The 19,995-nt window shown below is 42.3% G+C and overlaps 1 protein-coding gene across 4 annotated transcripts in view; it reads left to right on the forward strand.

The window, feature by feature from the left end:
• adamtsl7 (ADAMTS-like 7) overlaps nucleotides 1-19,995 on the forward strand; it is a 409,793-nt gene that overhangs the window by 38,828 nt on the left and 350,970 nt on the right. For 3 of the 4 annotated variants that reach the window (XM_048542933.2, XM_048542947.2, XM_048542938.2), the window contains 2 exons: nucleotides 6,050-6,136; nucleotides 9,076-9,148. In XM_048542933.2, coding sequence (XP_048398890.2) covers nucleotides 6,108-6,136; nucleotides 9,076-9,148 — 102 coding nt within the window. In that variant the 5' untranslated portion in view covers nucleotides 6,050-6,107. The remainder of the gene's footprint in view (nucleotides 1-6,049; nucleotides 6,137-9,075; nucleotides 9,149-19,995) is intronic. The other variant, XM_048542954.2, reaches the window with a different exon arrangement.

Raw genomic sequence — 19,995 nt, forward strand, 5'->3', positions numbered from 1 at the left:
CACATTTCCAGCTGCCCCTTCACCTGCGAATGTACACCTCCCAGTCAACTTTTGAAAGTTCTTGTCTAAGATCATCAGAATTGGCCTTTCTCCAATTTAGAACTTTAACTTCTAGATCCAGTCTATCCTTTTCAATCATTACTTTAAAATTAATAGATTTATGGCCACTGGCCCTGAAGTGCACCTTGTCTAACACTTCACTCACTTGCCCTGCCTTATTTGCCAGGAGTAGGTCATGTTCTGCAACTCCTCTAGTAGGTATTGTAGAACATCTGCGTTCTGTACGCCACAATCTACAATACCTTCCAGTTGCCAACCATTTTAACTCCCCCTCCTACTTGCTGTGTGACATGTCTATCCCCACCCCCACCCTCATCCCATATCCAACCCTCCCTCTTATCCTCTCCTCCTTGACCTGACACAACCTGTCCATCTTCTCTCCCACCTATCTTCCCCACCCCTCCCATTGACCAGTCATCACCACTCCCTACTTGCACTCACCTATCACCATCCCACTTACCTTTCCAGCCCCACCCCTCCTCTCTCTATTTATCTCTGAGCTCCCTTCCCCCTCCCCATTTCTGAAGAAGGGTCCTGATCCAAAAGGCCAACTTTCCTGCTCCCCCGATGCTGCCTGGCCTGCTGTGTTCCTCCACCTCCACACTGTGTTGTTAGTGATGACAGTGTACCTGTTTTTCAAAAAAGAATTTGAGCCAGTTTAGGGAAAGAAAATGGTGGAAGAGTGAAGGTCTGGACACAGGTAAGGCCTTTCAAGATGTGGGATTATTTCAACAAATCATAATAGAACAATTGGTGTTAGTGGTATTGGCACACAGTATTCAGGGGAAACCACACTCCATTGACAATGTCTTTACTGAACTCTTTTATCCTACTGGAATGTATCAGAGTCAGGTGTATGGCTGTTTTGACTGGAATTTCTGTCTTTAATGCTTCTACAGAATGAGTGAATCTGTGGAGGCCAAGAACTTTTGCCCATGATTTGCTTGTTTTCAACTGAATGTGAACCTTTTGGACCTTCCCACTGGAGCTCTTGAATTAGGAGGAGGAGCTGCTGGGAAGACAGCAGAGACTCGCAAAGGTGAAGGAGTTAACAATGCAAGGATGTGTAGATATTTGGAAAATGAATACGTTCTTGTATCTCACAGAACAGCAGTGCATCAAGGCAATCATATCTCGATTATTGTCTTGTGTGGCCGGTAAATCTTTATAGCTTCAACGAAAAGGACAATTTTCATGTATTGTTTACGTCAAGCAAGGATAGTATTATCACTGTGGTTCAAGTTTTAGTGTGTTCCATTGCGTTGTGATTCGGAGCTCAGTACCAGGCTGTGACAGTAAAGATCACCATGTCTGTCACTTTTTTGATGCCTCTAACTTCTCCCAAACTGGTCCAGGTGATATAAGCAACATCGGTCATTTTTCTCAGACACAGCTGGTCAACTGGCCAAAGTTCATTGCTAACCCTACAGATGATGCTTGCAAGAAAAGAAGAGCTGGAGACTTAACATTGCTGGCTTTCTGCAGCTAGCACCTAAGTTGCAAGCATGGCTCTCTGTCTGGTCTTCCTCGTAATAAGCCTGATTTATTTTTATTATTGACAGTAGGGCATTCCATTCACTCTGTGTCAGCTTGTTTGTGATCATGAACAGTATGTTATACAAATCTGTGCCTCATTCTCCTGGCAATACTCATAACTCTTCAGTTTTATACTTGGTCCTCCATCCCCTCTGCGGCACCCTTTAGGTGGTAAGTTGGATGCTGGGACCAAGGGTTATTCCTTCCCACCAACTGGTTCCTGAAACCTGTCAGGAACGAGGGCACAGGTGCTGGGATAACCAGGATTCCACTTCAGCGAACCACTAGTGCCCTGGAACTTTGGTTCCACTCTCAGTATAGCTCATGGTGTGGGAACAGTTTGGAATGGCTATTAAGAAATATTATTGTTTGCTGCATGATTCTTGCTGTCAAAAGAGAAGTTGTTTTAACAGCTGGGTGAAGAAGTGGAGCATACTGCAGCTGAAAAGACCCATGAGGTATTGAGAGGAGATTTCCTTGAACAATCTCTCTCTGCTGCCCAGATTATTCCTCCTTCTTTTTGGTGCATATGGGCACCTCCTATTTCCTCACAGTGCAAATCCATGGCTGTTCCTAACTGAGTAACGAAGATTAGGAAAACTGATCGCTGTACAAAATTTTCACTGCCAATGTTTTTGATTTTACAACATAATTGATGGCTTCATATCCACTATTCAATCAAGATTGCCCTGTGTGTAGCTTTCACTTGCCCTGTAGTTGTTATTTCTCAATGCCCGTAGCTTGAGAGAGAGAAGGCTGCACAATCTCCATGAAGAAAACTTGAAATGGCCATGGAGGGTAAGCTCAAGCAGCTCTTGGCCTTTTAACAACACCCCATCTCTCTCTCTAACTACAGATGATTGGCATTTAGCTTTTTCTGGGGCAGTCTTGTTAGTCTGCCGGCCCAAATAGGCTGTGATAGTCCTGGAGAGGAACAGCAGGATGCCTATCATTCACTGGCAGGGCACTGACCCTCAACAAACCCTCGAAATCCCCCACCCCGCATCCCCTAACCCCGCGGTGTGCCTGGACAGAATGCAGCCATGGAGATCAGGAGGTTGATGCATTGAGTTGGAACCATGCCTGCTGCTCCAGAATGGACCTCTCTTTATTCCCAGCTTTCATTTAAATGTGACAAATGTTTTTGGAAGTCTAAATATACCACATCATAGAGTTTCCGTAGATCCCTTGGGTTGTCACTTCCTCAAAGAACTGGGGAAGATTTATTTAAGGTTGGACTTTTATTCAAAAATTGCAGATATAATTTTATACTGTGGCTGCTCCACGCACACCTGCTGTGAACTTGTAAGTGCAATCCCAGCTGGATTTGAATAAGCAAAGGCCCAGTGCAACACATTTGAACACTCATAATACAGAATTGGAATATGACAAGCAAAGAAACTTTTTTAACCCAAGGCAGTGTTTTTCAGCTGCTGCTGCTTCCTGGTGTGCTAGCTAAGAGCGAATAGGGAAAGACATTCCAATGATGCTGCATGTCCCATAGCTGGTTAACCTTCGGCAGGAGGTCAATTGGCTTAGGGTGAGACTTATGCCCTCATTAGGGGAGGAAGCTCTGTCTCAGAGTTGTGGGTCAAGCAGATAACAGACAGTCCCGTGGTCCCAGTGATGCCAGCTTTGATTAGTGGCCGCTTCTGTGATTACAGTCAGGCAGTGAAGAAAAGGGGTAAATGGATACCAGACAACAGGTACGTTTCAGATGTTAGTGGGATCTGGTTGGCACTCCAGCAAGCAGAGTGAGGGGCTGGAGGGCCAGTCAGGAGAGGCCTGTGGGGAAAGTAAAGGGGGAGGTATAACCATGCGCAGGTGACTCCAATGGACCAAGGACCCTCCTGCCCCCCCCCCCCCACAACACACACCTTAAAGAAAGATAACAAAGTGTGGGGCTGGATGAACACAGCAGGCCCAGCAGCATCTTAGGAGCACAAAAGCTGATGTTTCGGGCCTAGACCCTTCATCAGAGAAGGGGATGGGGAGAGGATTCTGAAATAAATAGAGAGAGAGGGGGAGGCGGACCGAAGATGGATAGAGGAGAAGATAGGTGGAGAGGAGAGTATGGATGGGGAGTTAGGGAGGGGATAGGTCAGTCCAGGGAGGACGGACCGGTCAAGGAGGCGGGATGAGGTTAGTAGGTAGGAAATGGAGGTGCAGCTTGAGGTGGGAGGAGGGGATAGGTGAGGGGAAGAACAGGTTAGGCAGGCGGGGATGAGCTGGGCTGGTTTTGGGATGCACTGGGGGAAGGGGAGATGTTGAAGCTGGTGAAATCCACGTTGATACCGTTGGGCTGCAGGGTTCCCAAGTGGAATATGAGTTGCTGTTCCTGCAATCTTCAGGTGGCTTCATTATGGCACTGCAGGAGGCCCAGGATGGATATGTCGTCTAAGGACTGGGAGTTGGAGTTGAAATGGTTCGCGACTGGGAGGTGCAGTTGTTAACTGCAAACCGAGTGTAGATGTTCTGCAAAGCGGTCCCCAAGCCTCTGCTTGGTTTCCCCTATGTAGAGGAAGCCAGACCATGTACCCACACACATTAAAGCACTTTGCCCAACAATAACCTGCTAGTGAAGATCTCAGACTTCCGACTGCAACATGGCAGGGCTATGATGAAAATCTTCACTTGGCATTCGGTGATTACTTCAAGGTTCAGTCAACCCAAGGAGACGGTTGCTGCCCCATACATGTATCACCCTGCGGAAAATCAGAGAGAAGGTGGGATCGGGCGGAAAGGCCACAGACCTCAGTCCAGACCGCTCTCCTGCCTTGGTGTGGGAATGTGAAATGCAATCCCTGGGATGCGGATTTAAGAGCACGGAACGCTGATAGTTTTGTTGCCCAGCCGGACTTGGCAGAGTCTTCAGATTGGCAGGACAGGATCTCACTGTTTGCTCGGGGATCTGTGCCTTGTTTTGGTTTGTATTTTGTGCAACTGGTGAGAGCAGGCCCGAGGGGAATGATATCAAAGTCTACCAATTATGTCAAACTGAGGAAGATTGAAAGAGAAGAGTTACAGTTTAAAACAATGGGAAGAGAGTTAGCTGACAACGGTCGATGTAAAGTCTGGTAGTCATCCTGGTGTAAACTGACAGGATCAAATCTCTGAATTACAACTTGTCTGATTTTAACTCCTAATGGCCTCGTCCAGACTGGGCGTAATTAGACTAACTTTCACTCCTCACATCTTTTGTTTTGTTCCGCTATCGATTTCCCTCTTTAGAAATATTTCAGCACACTGCTTGACCAAGGCTTGTGGCATATTCCATTCATTTACTTGATGTTGAAGTCATTCAGATAACTGAAAAATTCATGGGCTGGCTTTGAGCAGGAAGGATGTTCCAGTTTTAATTTATGAGCAGGAATTTCCTTGGAGCTGCGTTCGTTCTGCGTTCGGACCTTTGCCAGATGTGCTGCAGAAATCCCGTTTACACATGTAACAGAAATAGCATTTACATGTGTACGTTGAAATCTCCAAGGAAATTCCTGAGTAGATGTGATCTATATTCTCCTGTTCTTCTGATAATTTAACCATCCCTTCGTACTGACTTCCCCTAGAGAAAACTACCATGTACAACCAATCTAAATCAGTAATCATTTGCAAGTAAATGTTGGTAATATGATTGAGCTATTTAATGTAACTTAGAGACTCATGTAGTCATGTATATTCTGTTTTATTCTATAGCCTGACCAGTTGCTCCAGATAAATATAATTCAGTCTTGAGGCACAGATTCCCTAAAGTTTTACTCTATTTCCAGTTGCAATACTGAATTGGTTTTCTGAATTGTTTTTGAGAGGAATTGCTGCATAGTGGGAGGTACAAGAAATTATACAAAGACTTAGAAACAGATTCATCAAATAGGTCCAAAAACAATAGTGAATGATATAATTGCCGATCAGCGTGATTCTTTTTACTAGTCTTGGAATTCTTGAAGTAAGAAGAGATGTTGCAGCTGCCAGGATTATGGACAACTGGTCACACATCACTGGGTGACTATTAAATAAGATCTTGAATTATTTTTATTTTAATTATATCAGTATTTCCACATAGTATCTGCATGTTGTCCCTGACTCTCTTCATTACTTCATGCTACTTGGACTGAATGAACATATAATGAATTGTATAAGGACCAACAAAACATAAAGAAAAATATTTTTTCCTGTCACTAACGATGTTGATTCATCAAAATTAACTGGTCTCAATTTCCATGGGGATTGTCCTAATCTCCTGCCTGACAGGAAATGGATGTAACGCCCAGAGAATTAGTGTAAAGAGGAATTCCTTCATGGACTCTGCTAATCTGCAGCCAATGCTGCAGCAGGTGATCAGGGAAATCACTAGTAGAAATTCAGAGCCAGTCTCTGAAGGCCTGTACAAATATGCATACTGTTATTCCAGAGTGCTCACAAATAGGCCATGCAGTGAGTTTTAATTGTCTTCCAGGATTTGCAAGTTACTGCTGGGAAGCTGATGGTGTACAGTCTGAAACTCTGACCAGAAAATGTTACACACACCAGAATGGTTGATCAGGTGAGTGATTACTTTTTGGAATAATGATCCCGATGTTGCTGTTGGATTTGTTTGATCTGCTGCTTTGACTTGTGACAGGAGATAGACTTCCAAGAAATGACATTAGTAGTTGTTTACAGCTGTTTATTTATTTTACACTGAGATTCCCCCTGTAGAAAGTGAAGCTCATCGCTGCAATCCCAGCATGAACTCAGTTATTTGCTGGAGTTGCTCTATGCCTCACTCTGTTACAAAACTTTGCAAACTGCCCTGGCAAACTCCAGAAGTTATGCTTTCATTCAAACATAATATGCCACAGCCCACTATTCCCTCCCCTGCCAGTTCTACTGAACTCGATGTTACTCCGGTAATACTCCTCCAGCAAAACAATTAGACCAAGTCCTCTCACTTCTACTGAATCCTAGGCAATCCTAAGGTTGTCAAAGGATACAGTGGGATATAGATCAGTTGCAGACAAGGGTGAAGAAATCACTGAGTAAGTGTGAGCTGCTGCACTTTGTGGAATCAAATGTTAAGTAAAAATATACAGTTAATGGCCAGGCCCTGAACAACATTTAGAAAGAGAGGGACTTTGCGGTACAAGTCTAAAGGTAGCCACACTAGTAGATATGTGTATGGCATACTTGCTTTTTTTGATCGGAGAATTGAGTCAGTAGCAAAAATAGAAATTTGTGAAAAGCTCAGCAGGTCTGTCAGCATCTGTGGAGAGAAATCAGGGTTAACCTTTCAGATCGAGTGACCCTTCCTCAGTCAGGATGTCATGTTGCAGCTTTATTAGACTTTGGTTAGGACGCAATTCTGGTCTCCACATTACAGGAAGGAAGTGTGACTTTGAAGAGGGAACAGAAGAGGTTTACCAGGATGCTGCCCGGAGCTATGAGGAAAGGACAAAAACTCGGGTTGTTTTCTCTCGTGGAGGCTGAGGGGAGACTTGATAGAAGTCTATAAAATTTATGAGGTGCATAGATAGGTTGACGGTCAGAATTTTATTCCCAGAGTTGAATACGTGAGGGCACGCATTTGAGACGGGGAGAGGGGGAAAGTTTTTTTACGCAAAAAGTGGTAGGAATCTGGAACACACTGCCGGGGTGGTGGTGGAGGCAGATAAAATAGGGGCATTTGAAGTTTTAGATTAGCACATGAATATGCAAGGAGTGGAGGGATATGGATCAAGGGCAGGCAGAAGGGATTAGTTTAATTTGGCATCATGATCAGTACAACATTGTGGGCCAAAGGGCCTGCTCCTGTGCTGTACTATTCTATGTTCTAATTTCTTCTCCTGATAGCTGAACCCATCATATCAGTCCTAAAGCTCCTTTGTTACCTGCTATGTTCCTGTGTCTTTCTCTGTGAAATTTAAGTAAGGATTAAAAATTAAACACGATGGAAGAATGTCAAATTGCAAAGGCCACTGCTAATAGACATCACAGAAATAGAAAGATTTGTTTAATCTCCAAGATGACTGAATAACAAAGTGTTCTGGTACATGGATCGCAAGAGGTTAATATGGGTTGCTGAGGGTTATGGGGAGCAGACAGGAATATGGATTCGAGACAACGATCAGACCAGCCGTGATCTTATCAAATGGAGGAGCAGGATTGAGAGTAAATGGCCTACTCCTACTCCTGAAGAAGGTTCCAGACCCGAAATGTCAGATTTCTTGCTCCTCTGATGCTGCCTGGTCTGCTGTGATCATCCAGCTCTACACCTTGTTACCTCTTACTCCTACTCCTAAATCCTTTATTCCTAATAACACGCAGTAATATTACATTTTGACTTCTTTAGAACTCAGAATTCTGTACTATGAGCAGATGAATCTCATAGAATCCATGCAGTGTGGGAACAGGTCATTTAGCCCAAGAAGTCCACACTGCCCCTCCGAAGACCATCCCACTCTGACTCATTCGCCTACCCCTGCATTTCCCCATATCTAACCCACACATCCCTGGACACTACAGGCAATTTAGCATGGCCATCCACCTAGCTTGCACGTCTTTGAACTATGCTGATCCAGGTGCCTGGCTACTAAGTTTGATTTGATTTATTATTATCACATGAACCTGAGTACAATGAAAAGTTTTGTTTTGCACGAAGTACTGGTTGATCATAGCACAGGGAGCTCATAGGGTGATTGAACAGAGTGAGGAATACGAAGTTACGGCTGCAAAGAAGGTGCATAAAATGCACAATCAACATTAAGTTTGAAATTTGAGAGGTCCTTTCAGAAATCTAATAACTGCAGGGAAGAAACTGTTCTTGAATCTGTTGGTATGTGCGTTTAATCTTTTGTATCTTCTACCTGACGGAAGAGGTTGGAAGAGATCATAACTGGGGTGGGAGAGGACTGTATCAGAGATAATGGGAACTGCAGATGCTGGAGAATTCCAAGATAATAAAATGTGAGGCTGGATGAACACAGCAGGCCAAGCAGCATCTCAGGAGCACGATAATGGGAACTGCAGATGCTGGAGATGATAGGGTCTAGGCCCGAAACGTCAGCTTTTGTGCTCCTGAGATGCTGCTTGGCCTGCTGTGTTCATCCAGCCTCACATTTTATTATCTGGGAGAGGACTGTGATGATGTTGGCTGCCTTTCTGCAGTAACAAGAAGTGTAGATGGAGTCAGTGGATGGAAGGCGAGTGTATTGGATACTACTGGATCGATGATATGGCAATAGTGTGACTAGGGTAGAATATCAGCGATGACCCACACTAGATGGCAGGTGCTAAGCTGGAGGGGCTGAAAGGCTTATTCATGCACCTATTTCTAACATTCTTAACCTGTTACTCTTCCCTGCCAGCTCAATCATCTGCTGCTAGTGATAAGTTTTGTGATTTTTCTCCCCACTGTTCCTATGTGTCCCTTACATTTTGATGACCAACACTGGAACAGCAGGGCTTTATGATTGCTAGCTTACAACTGTTATTTTTTTTTTCAAGGTTGGTTGTAACCAGTGCCATTTTCAGCTTACAATTGGGAACTGGACTGTTTTCCGTAAGTGCAAGCAAATCGGTGAGTTTCTCCACTTTTTTTTTCTAACTTGTTGAATAAAAGCATTTTTATACAGTATCCTTTCTATAATGAACTATCTAAGGTGAGAGTACATGCAACTTGGTGGACACTGAGCTGAGAACTGTGGGAAGGTTTCTGAAGACACAGCCAGGAAGCAAGGTTCTTGCATGAGGTTTAATGGTGGGAAGTACTAAAATGTATAATCGGAGGTGAAAATTCCGGAGCTGAGGACTATATCGCCATTTTTGCGGCCAGAGTTGAAGCAATAGAGGGTGTGAGCTACGAAAAAGTTGAAGTAGATAACAGATTTAAAACGGAACTATGGGGCAACTTTTTCACACAGAGAGTGGTGTGGATATGGAATGAGCTGCCGGAGGAATTAGTTGAGGCAGATAAAATTACAACATTTAGAAGATATTTGGACAGGTGCATGGATAGGAAAGGTTTAGAGGGATATGGACTAAATTGCAGGCAAATGGAATTAGCTCTGTTTTTAGATACCTGGTTGGCATAGGTGAGTTGGACGAAATGGTCTGTTTCCAAGCTGTATAACTCTATGACAGAGGTGGAATGGAATGAGGGAGTGTTTAAGGTTGAGGCAGTGACTTTGAAGTTGGTATAACAGAGGACAAGGAATTAGAAGTCAGTGAGAACATGAACAATGGTTGTATGGTATTTAACGTGGAAACCAATGGGAGCCAAACTGAGGAGGAAATATTGGGAGTATTCAGAACATGAGTAAAACAGAAGTGAGGACACTATTGAGGAAAATGTTGCATGGCACATTGCCTCATGTGCGATCGAGATCTTGTTATTCTGTTGAGTAAATCAGCTCAACCATCAATTATGTCCCTTCTCGTTGAAATATTTATTATGGGAACAGTCCAGTGACATTGAGGCAGGGCTGATATCTCTAAGCTGGTTATAAGAGTTTGTTTTGCATGCGTGCATACAAGTTTAGTATTCAGGTACAGGAAGTGATCGAGAAACTTAATAGAATGCCATCCTTTATTACGAGAGGAATTGAACATAGAAACAGTGATTTCATGCTTCAGTCAAAAGGGGATTTTTGAGAATACATCTCGAATACTGTGTGCAGTTTTGGTCTCCTTATTTAAGGGAAGAGGTGAATTTGTTGGACATGGTTCAGAGGATGTTTGCTGGACTGAGACCCAGAATAAGTGTGTTGTTGTATGATTTTAGATTGAACAGGCTGTGCTTGTTTACAGTGGAGTTTGAAGTTTGAGGGGTGATTTAGTTGAAATGCATAAGATACTGAATTGTCTGGCCAAGGTGGACAGGGCAAGAATGTTTATTGTCGCGGGGGAATCCAGAAAGCCAGGGCACAGTTTTAAACCTAGGCGTTGCCCCTTTACTTCAGAAATGAGAGAAAACTTTTTGTGTGATTTTGCAGTCCTCTGCTTCAAAGGTTTCTTGAACATTTTTAACACAGTAGTAGATATATTCTTTTAAGGACCAGAGAATCTGAGGTATCTGGGGTGTAGGGGGATATGAGTGTTGAATTCTCAATGCAGACAGATTGGCCATGATTTTATTGGATGGTGGAGCAGTCTTAAAGAGTGAATGGGTCTACTGCAGTTCCTAACTCATATCTTTGCTTCAAAAAAATTTTGTGGGTAGTGACTTTTCAACCTGCTGGTGAACTTTGCAAACTATGCATCCTGACTGCCATGTTTAGTCAGTTTAATAGCCTTGATGGAGTTGAGTACATCTGGTTGCCTCTGTGGAAACCGACTGAATGAATAAATAAAAGGGAATATGGACAACTGTAATTTAAACTCATGGTGCATCTCCAATAACAATTATATGGTTGTAATTTCAACTGCTGTTGTGTCTCATGGGCTAAGGCAGATGAAGGTGATTTTATTTGGAGAAAGATTTGTTTTTGTAGGTTTGATTTTAAATAGAAGATTTAAAGATTTGTTCAACGACCCTCAGCTTTGCCATTATTACGTGTTAAACTCAGGGGACTTTACATTTCCAGGTCAAATATGTGGAAGTAAGAGGCTTCCTGACTCTGTGAACCCGATCTTTTAAAAATGGCCACCTGCACTCTGTTTTTATTCCAGTTGGGGGAAGGGTGTTGTGTGTGGTCAGGCTGTCATGGAAATTATACCAGGCAATCTCGAGAGTTCCAAGGAGGTTACTGTATCCCAGCTTGGCTGGGCAGAAAGCCTGGCTCGAAACTTCGGCATAATGTCCAAGGATTAAATATTGAAACAAACAGTAAAACACGCTTCCAACTCTCACCCCCAAGTCCTATCCATGCCAACCTATGTCACCTAATGCCTTTTGCCCACCTCCCATGGCTGCTCTTACCCCCATGGCACTCGATATACCCCTCTGCTCATACCCCATGGCTCCTCAAACCCATGCCAACTTGGTACCCAATGCCATGCCTTCCCCCTTCACTTAATGTGCCAGGTCACCATGTATTCACAGGTCCCATGTCTAAATAAAAGGTTGTATTACTTAAAGTTCCGCATTACAAAACTTATTGTGTTGGAAATAGCACTGTAATTCTTCACAACTCATTCTTGACAGGTCTTGATGGCTGTGACATTTCTTTATAGGTCCTGACATGTTTTATGTGTCTTGACACTCCTTAAACCTCCTTGACCTGCCTTGATGCCCCTTGACGCATGTTGACAGATTGTAACATGTTTGGACAGATCTGACACTTTGCTCACGGATTTGATTATTTCAAATGATGTGTGCACCTTTTATGCACAATATTTTCTACAAATAGTAATCCCAAAGTGTACCTGAAACCCCTGCCTCCCCCACAAAGCATATATGACAGCCCAGGCGCCCACTTAAGATGTCCTAGGCTCGCATTAATGGCAGATCTCCAACGGTACTCTGGTTATCCAAAGCAAATGCATTAAAAATAAGCATGCTCTTACCTGATCTACTCTCCATACTCTGTGTTTCACACTGAGTTATAGAGATTCCAGAGTCTGATCAGTGGAAGCATCTGGTCATTTGCATACACTGCTCTAATTAACCCACACCACCCCATCCCTGCAAAACTGCGAAACCTCAGGCTCAGGGGCCTGACATAGAATTTCCTGTCTTCTGCCAATTTCACTGCAATGGAGAGGCTATCTGTTGTGGCGATGGTCTAGACCAGAGAAAGAGGGAGAAGACTAGGAGAAACGGGAGGATGAAGAAAAGGGAGGAGAGGGTAGGTGGATAAAGGAGAGGTGAAGCGGGTTTGGGGGAAGATTCAGAAGGGTGGGATGAAATGAAAGGAGGAATTGAGAAAGAAATGAAAGAAAAAGAACACTGAATTACAGATAAGGATGGAAAGGTTATTTGAAGGAGATGGGTAGCTAGAGAAGGAGGGCTTGCAGTGAAGGCTGAGCAGGAAGATGTAGGAGAGGGTTCTGAATAGAGGAGGATAGAGTGGCAGGTGGAGAGAGAATGAGGGAAAGTCCAGTCCAGGACTCTGTGTACAGAAGTCCACCACAAACTCTAAATATGCCATTCAAATATATTGGTGGTCTCTGTAAAATGCTTATAAACATGAGAAATTTAAACTGACATAAGAGTGAAACTGGATGAACACAGCAGGCCAAGCAGCATCTCAGGAGCACAAAAGCTGACATTTCGGGAAGGGTCTAGGCCCGAAATGTCAGCTTTTGTGCTCCTGAGATGCTGCTTGGCCTGCTGTGTTCATCCAGCTTCACACTTTGTTATCTTGGATTCTCCAGCATCTGCAGTTCCCATTATCTCTGATCACAAATTTAAACTGACATAGTGGAGCTCATAGCTTGAAGCAACTATTGAGAAACCTCACAAGACAGAAACAGCTGGGAAAAGGATAATGATTGGGACCAGGTGGTATAAGAAGGCAGGAGGTGTTTGGAGGAAATTAAGGCTTAAGTGGTTGGGATGGTGCTAACCCCAAGGAATGTGGACAGAACATGCTGGAATACAGAAAGTGAGAGATCCGAAGGACAGCACACCATTCTCTTAAGGTATAAACCGGGTTCACAGTGGTTCATAGTAATTGGTTCAGAATTTGGGAGAGTCCTAATGTGTGTGAAAGAAAACAGTCCTGGGAGTTCAGCCAAACAGGTTGAGAAACTAAATACTCAAATCAGTTAGTTATATTGAAGAGAACTCATAGCGCAACTCAATTCCTGAGAGATCCAGGAGATCAAAGCCTAATAGCACCGTAAGTGAGCAAGAACTGTGATGTCATGGCCCATCATAAGAAGGGGTGTCATTATCAGAGAGCACTTATATTATGAATGAAGACACTTATGATGTAAAAGTATCATATAGACAATCACAGGAAACAAATACTTTTTATACATTACATTTTTAATGTACAAATAAAGACTCTGACAAACTTTTCTGTCCTGTTTATCAGTTGAATTGCCTTTTGTTTTTAAAGTTTCTTTTTTCTTTTATTCCAAATCCTCAGCCTATCTCAGAATCCAAGGCTTGCACTCATTTTTTTGCATCTCCTTCAGCTGTGAACTCAGTTTAGACTATGAGATAACAAGGTGCAGAGCTGGATGAACACAGCAGGCCAAGCAGCATCAGAGGAGCAGGAAGACTGACGTTTCAGCCTAGACCCTTCATCAGAAAATCTCAGTTTAGACTATGTTGTCTGAGCTTAGCGTGAATCTAATTGCATAGGATGCACCAGTGTCACTCAGTCAGCAGTTCTAAAGAAATAATTGTCTTTATCTTCAGGCAGTTTCTGCTCAGTTATCGCTCAAAATTATTTTAACAAAATGTATTGGACAAAATCTGTAATCTCTAATGTGGCAAAATTTAGTCTAAATGTTTTCAATCTGGAGATGCTGTACGTCTGAGATTTTTATTTTAGAAAGGTCCCATCAATCACTTATGGAATATTGCATTCAATTCTGGTCTCCCCTGCTAAACGAAAGATGTTGTGAAACTTGAAAGGATTCAGAAAAGATTTACAAGGATGTTGCCAGGATTGGAGGGTTCAATCTGTAGGGAGATGCTGAATAGGCTAAGGCTATTTTCCCTGGAGTGTGGGAGGCTCAGGGGTGACCTTGTAGAAGTTCATAAAATCATGAGGGGGATGGATTAGGTGAATAGTCAAAGTCTTTTCCCCAGGGTAGGGGATTCCCAAACTAGAGGTTTAAGGTGAGAGGGAAAGTATTTAAAAGGGACCTAAGGGGCAACTTTTTCACGTGGAGAAAACAGTGGACACTGGTCCAATTACCACATTTAAAAAGCATTTGGATGGTTTTACAAATAGGAAGAGTTTACAGGGATGTGGGCCACATGCAAATGGGACTAGATTAATTGAGGATGTCTGGTTGGCATGGACAAGTTAGACCAATCATCTGCTGCACATTTCTATGACTCTAAATCATGACCTTTGACTTGAGACTTCTCTCACTTGATCTTTAGAGTTATTACCTTTCTTTGTCCTGACCAAACTAGTGTCGACCAGACAGGCTTGTACAAACTGAATTCTTCATAAGTATTACCTCTTCCCGATGCCTTTTACCAAAAGACTCTTTCACAGGTATCACATACAAGGCCAGCATTTGTTGCCCATCCTCCATTGCTCTCAAACTGAGTATTGGAGGGCCATTTCAGAGAGCAGTGTTCGCTCTGGTGTTACCAGTAGGACAGATGGGTAAGGTTTGTAGATTCTTTCCCTCAAGGACATTAGTGAGCCAGCTGGCTTTTCATGACAATCTGTGATAGTTGTCATGGTGACCATCACTGAAATTAGCTTTATATTTCAAAGTTGTTAATTGGATTTAAATTCAACCAGTTACCATGGTGGAATTTGAGCCCATATCCCTAAAGCATTAACTGGATTACTCATCAAGTGACATTGCCATGTGCCATCTCGAGATCACCAGTTGCCAGACTGTTAACTATGCTGTCAAGGAATACTTAAAAGCTGATACTCGGGGGAGGATTTTCTTAGTTTTACCTGTTGCCCAGCTGCAATATTATGTGAAGTTTGTTTTCTGCTGTATCCTCTGCCAAAGGCACAGAACCACAATGACATGACTCATTGTGTTTATCTGGACCCAGTTTTGGTGTCCATTATTGACCAACGCACTGATCCAATCTGTATTAAAAACCAGACAGGTAAATTCCTTTCCCTTTAGGTACAGGATTTTCAGAAAAAGTATTTTTGTAAAGCTTACAATTCCTCATTCAGCAAACAGATTCTTCTCTAATCCCTTCAAGCAATCAGAATGTGCAGATCAAAGTATTTACTGTTCTTAAGAGGCCTGAAGACAGCTTAAATTTCTGATTCATATGTGGAGAAATACACCAAGTGGTATTTTGCTTTTTGTTCTTCACAGACTGCAGTGTGGTCAGTGAGTAGACAGGTAGATTTGAAGATCTGTTTGAAGATCAGCACTGCATTCTTCTGAGGTTTAGTGTTATTGCTTCACACGGTGACTCCTTTTAAAATTGTTGGTGTTATCAGAATGTGAACCAAATCTGGAAGAGAGAGCTCTCTAGCTTAATGCCTCACTCCACAGACATTTAGTCTGACCCCAGTCTTTAGTTTTGTATGCTGAGCTAGACAGTTTCACTTTAGTTTCTCCTTCGGATAGACCTATTCTTAGAAATCATCTGAACCTTTTTGCTTGAGATTCTCAGAGCTTCAAAGCACTTAACATCCAAAAAATGTTTTCATCACTGATGCCTACAAGACTGAACCAGGTTTAAATATTTTTGGAAGCCTGGATCACTGGACCAGTGGGATAACATATAGTTGTGAACCTTAATAATTATTTATTGTTGTTGAGTAATGTATTGAATGTATCTTTGTTATAAACTTTAGCTGCTCTTAAAGAATGCATTTTACCGATAAGGATACCGCTTGATGAATATAGGGAATTGGCACCAACTCCAGCTGTTAGGAGTAAGGTGAGGCAATCATTTTTGTTTCAGAAAGCATTCTCTGAAATTTTCTTCCGGAACTGAATATTAATTAAATGGAAAAAGACTGCTGAAAGCTACAGAACAGCGTGATTTGGGAATCTTCATCCATGAATCTCAAAAGAACGAGCATCCAAGTTCAGTGGGCTAATGGGGAAGGCAAATCGAATGTTGGCTTTGTTTCTGTTAAAACAGAGACAGGTAGCAACATTAGCTTTTCCACTTCTATATTCACAAAACAGTAAAATTAAAACTTTCAAAGCCCCTCAAAATTGCCCCAAGTGGTTCCTAACTAGACTTTTCAATCCCACTGTCTTATCTGTGAATAATCAACTCCATATACAGGTTTGTATCTTTAAACAAAAGACTTAGCAATTCATTAACAATATAGTAACTTCAGCTGAGCAAAATTAAACATCAAAGTAATCTAACTGGTCAGTGCTTTAAAACCCAAAACCTTTGTCTTCAGCCCCATTCACACAAAAGACAGACAAAGTTAAGAGATAAATAAAAGTAAATAATAAATTACTTACGTGGCCGGATTATTTATGCAGTTTTCATGGTATGTTGATCCACAGGCGTAGATGCTGGTTTCTTGGTTTATCTACTGAAGATGTCAATCAGGGTCACCTTCTAAAGCTCACTCAAATAAAAATAATAATGTTTTGTAACTTAGTTTTCTATTCACTGAGCTTTGCTCACAAGAGCTGTTTATGGGAGGTTAGACAGGGAGCTTTCAAATCTTCATGCTGTAGCCAAATTCCTTTTGCACAAAAAACACAGTCCAAACTCCGTTCAAACTCCAACCCTCCCTGACAAACTGATCCTCTATGACAACCTGAGATAACAAAGTGTAGAGCTAGATGAACACAGCAGGCCAAGCAGCATCAGAGGAGCAGGAAGGCTGACATTTTGGACCTAGACCCTTCTTCAGGCCTAGGCTCGAAATGCCAGCCTTCCTGCCCCTCTGATGCTGCTTGGCCTGCTGTGTTCCTCCAGCTCCACACCTTGTTATCTCAGATTCTCCAGCATCTGCAGTTCCTGCTGTCTATGACACCCTGATGTCCCTGTTAGCATTCAGCATTTTCCATCTGCTGGAGCACAAGGTCTTTCCCAAGCTTGCTGGGACCAATCCCCAAGTACTGACATTGTTAATACTCTTTTTTTCTATCTGCTTAAACATAATGCTCTTCCCTATTGAAGAAGTATCCACAGAACCTTTAGATCAGGAGCCAATTTACACTTAACTTCCAGACCTGGCCTCAGGAATAAACAAAAGCTTGTTTCTTTTGTTTTCTTTTAATCACACGGCCCAAAAACATCTTTGGATCACAGTCCCCAGTTCACAGCTCCAAATAAAAATTGCCAAATAATGAAAAATCAGTGAAGGTTTTAACATTGCAGAAAGAATGGAGTATTAAAGTTTGCTACAACTGTACCAGGGCACTAGTCAGACCATAGCTAAAACACTGAAGAGTATTTTGGGACCCTTAGTTAAGAGCTACTCCAGAAAAGGTTCACTTGGCTGATACCAGGTATGGAGGGACTGTCTTATAAGGAGAGGTTGCTTAGGATCAGCAGGTGCCAATTGGAATATAGAAGAAAAGGAGGCGACCTTATTGAAACATACAAGATTCTTTGGGGACTTAACAGGGTTGATATGGAAAGATTGTTTCCCCTTATGTGAGAGTCTAGGAGCAGAGAGATTAATCTCAGAATAAGGGATCACACATTTAAAACAGCAATGAAGAGTAATTTTTTCTCTTAAAGAGTAGTAAACTTGTGGAATTTTTTACTGCAGATGGGTAATGAGGTTGGATCATTAAGTATACTTAATCATAACGGAATCATGGGTTACAAGAAAAAGCCAGGAAAATGTAGTTGAGAATAGTCAAATCAACTATGATCAGATTAACTGGCAGATCAGACTTGATTGGCTGAATGGCCTACTTCTGCTTCTGTGTTTTTATGCTGTTGCATCCTGCACCCCAGTCATACCCTCACAGTTTGATTTTCTTGCACTTGCGCTAAGCTTTATAGTAGCAGCATAGGAGATACCTAGTGGGTATTCACACCCCGGGGTGCTCGAGAGTATCAAGCCCTCTGTGTCACTCTCCCATGGAAAGCAATCAGAACATCGTAGAAGGTTTACCCTTGAGCTTTTGACTCACCAGGTGGTTAAACTGCGGTGTGGCAGAGTGGAAATTGGGAGAGGAAGGTGATCTCGCCATTGCTCAGAAACACAGCAGCCCCGGAGCACAACAAACTGGCACTCTATCGTCTGCCTGAATTTCTCTGTCCCTGCTGGAGAGACTGGGCACAACCCCAACTGTGAACAAAGGAAATCACTTCTTTTCCCTATCAGTTTTTCAACCCGTGTACGGAATTAATTTTGTGTGCTCCAATATCAAGGTAAGTTTTGAAGTGTACATGATGTATATTTTAATTAACTAAAGTAGCTGTAGTTGAAGAACAAAGAATACCCTCACCCCCGTTATTGATATGGTTACACTAAGATTTGCCGATTTCAATTTTAAATTTATCACGGTGGTATTTGAACTCACAACCTTAAGTATAAATTCAGTTCCATAACCACTACACCATCATGCATGAGAGAGGCATCTGTTAGTTTTTAGAGGCAGCCTTTATTTTTTCAGCTTATTGCATGTTTGCTTTACTTAAAACTGCTATGGATAAGGAGGAAAAAAGCCGGATCTTTCCTTCAGATCAACAAACATAATCAGGCAGAGGGAAAGTGTCCCTGTGAAATTGTAGAGAGCTTGGTTCTTGTGAATTGGAGGGGAGAGGTCAGAGAGGCTCAGTGAGCTAAGAATTTGATGACTGTAGTGGATTGCTCAGATCAGGAAAGAAGTATCATGACATCCCTGGACGTAGAGCATTAGCAGGCATATGCTAAGGTTAGAAAACCTGCCTCAGCTCTCTGCAACATCAACCCAATTGTTCTAGAAGACCTCAACCCTCCATCCCCCTTGCTGGTCCCCACACACTCCTCATGAACTCCATTATCTTCCGGGTCAACAGATGCCCTCATCCTCTTTCTATAGCCATACACAACATTGAAAAGCTCAGGAAGAACGTCAAGATGAAAAATACTAAACTGTAATAAACTAACACATCCATAATCCTACATACTTGATACTGAAAAACAAAATTGCTAATCCATTCAGAGCTTTCATATCTGAAGTGTTTGACCTCTGATTTAAAAAAAACTTCACTTCCAACACAGATCAAAGACAGTGAATCCTTTAATATCCTCTTTAAGTTGTTCATCAACTTGTGAACTCAGTACCCCCAGATGAGATAATAAGAATGTTTGAAATGAAAGTAATGAATTAAAAAATGAATTCCCACCTCCTCCCATTCTGACATAATTTTATCTTCAGGGAGATGTCAACAAAGAAACTTTATTGAAGCCGTATGATCAGATGCTACTTTCCTCTAACCTACACTGTCAATCAAAACAGTCAGCAGTGGGTATTTTTATAACTCAGAATAAGACTACAGCCTTTTTATTAAGTTTAAAGAGCAAGCTATGGATAATGACTGTATCCAAAGACTCATTAAGATGAACTGGCCACTGAGTCACAATCCCCTTTGTACTTCAGCTAGGAGTGGGATATGATGGTTGCAGATATTGACACTGATACTGAGAGACAGTTGCCAATGGAAATCACCTCTGGAGGCTGCCTGGAAATGAAAAGCTTAAATGAACAAGAGAAGGCCAAGAAAAAAAAATAAGCAGAACCCAATGAACCATGCACCTTCTGGGACCATTGTCTTTATACACAGAGCAGACTCATCGGCTGTGGAGTGGGGCTAGCGTGATGCTTAACAGAGCGATGACAATACATTAGCACAAATCATTACCTCTGTAGGCAGAAACAACAGATCAC

This window comes from Stegostoma tigrinum, chromosome 1 (genome assembly GCF_030684315.1).
Source record: "Stegostoma tigrinum isolate sSteTig4 chromosome 1, sSteTig4.hap1, whole genome shotgun sequence".
NCBI classification, from domain to species: Eukaryota; Metazoa; Chordata; class Chondrichthyes; order Orectolobiformes; family Stegostomatidae; genus Stegostoma; species Stegostoma tigrinum.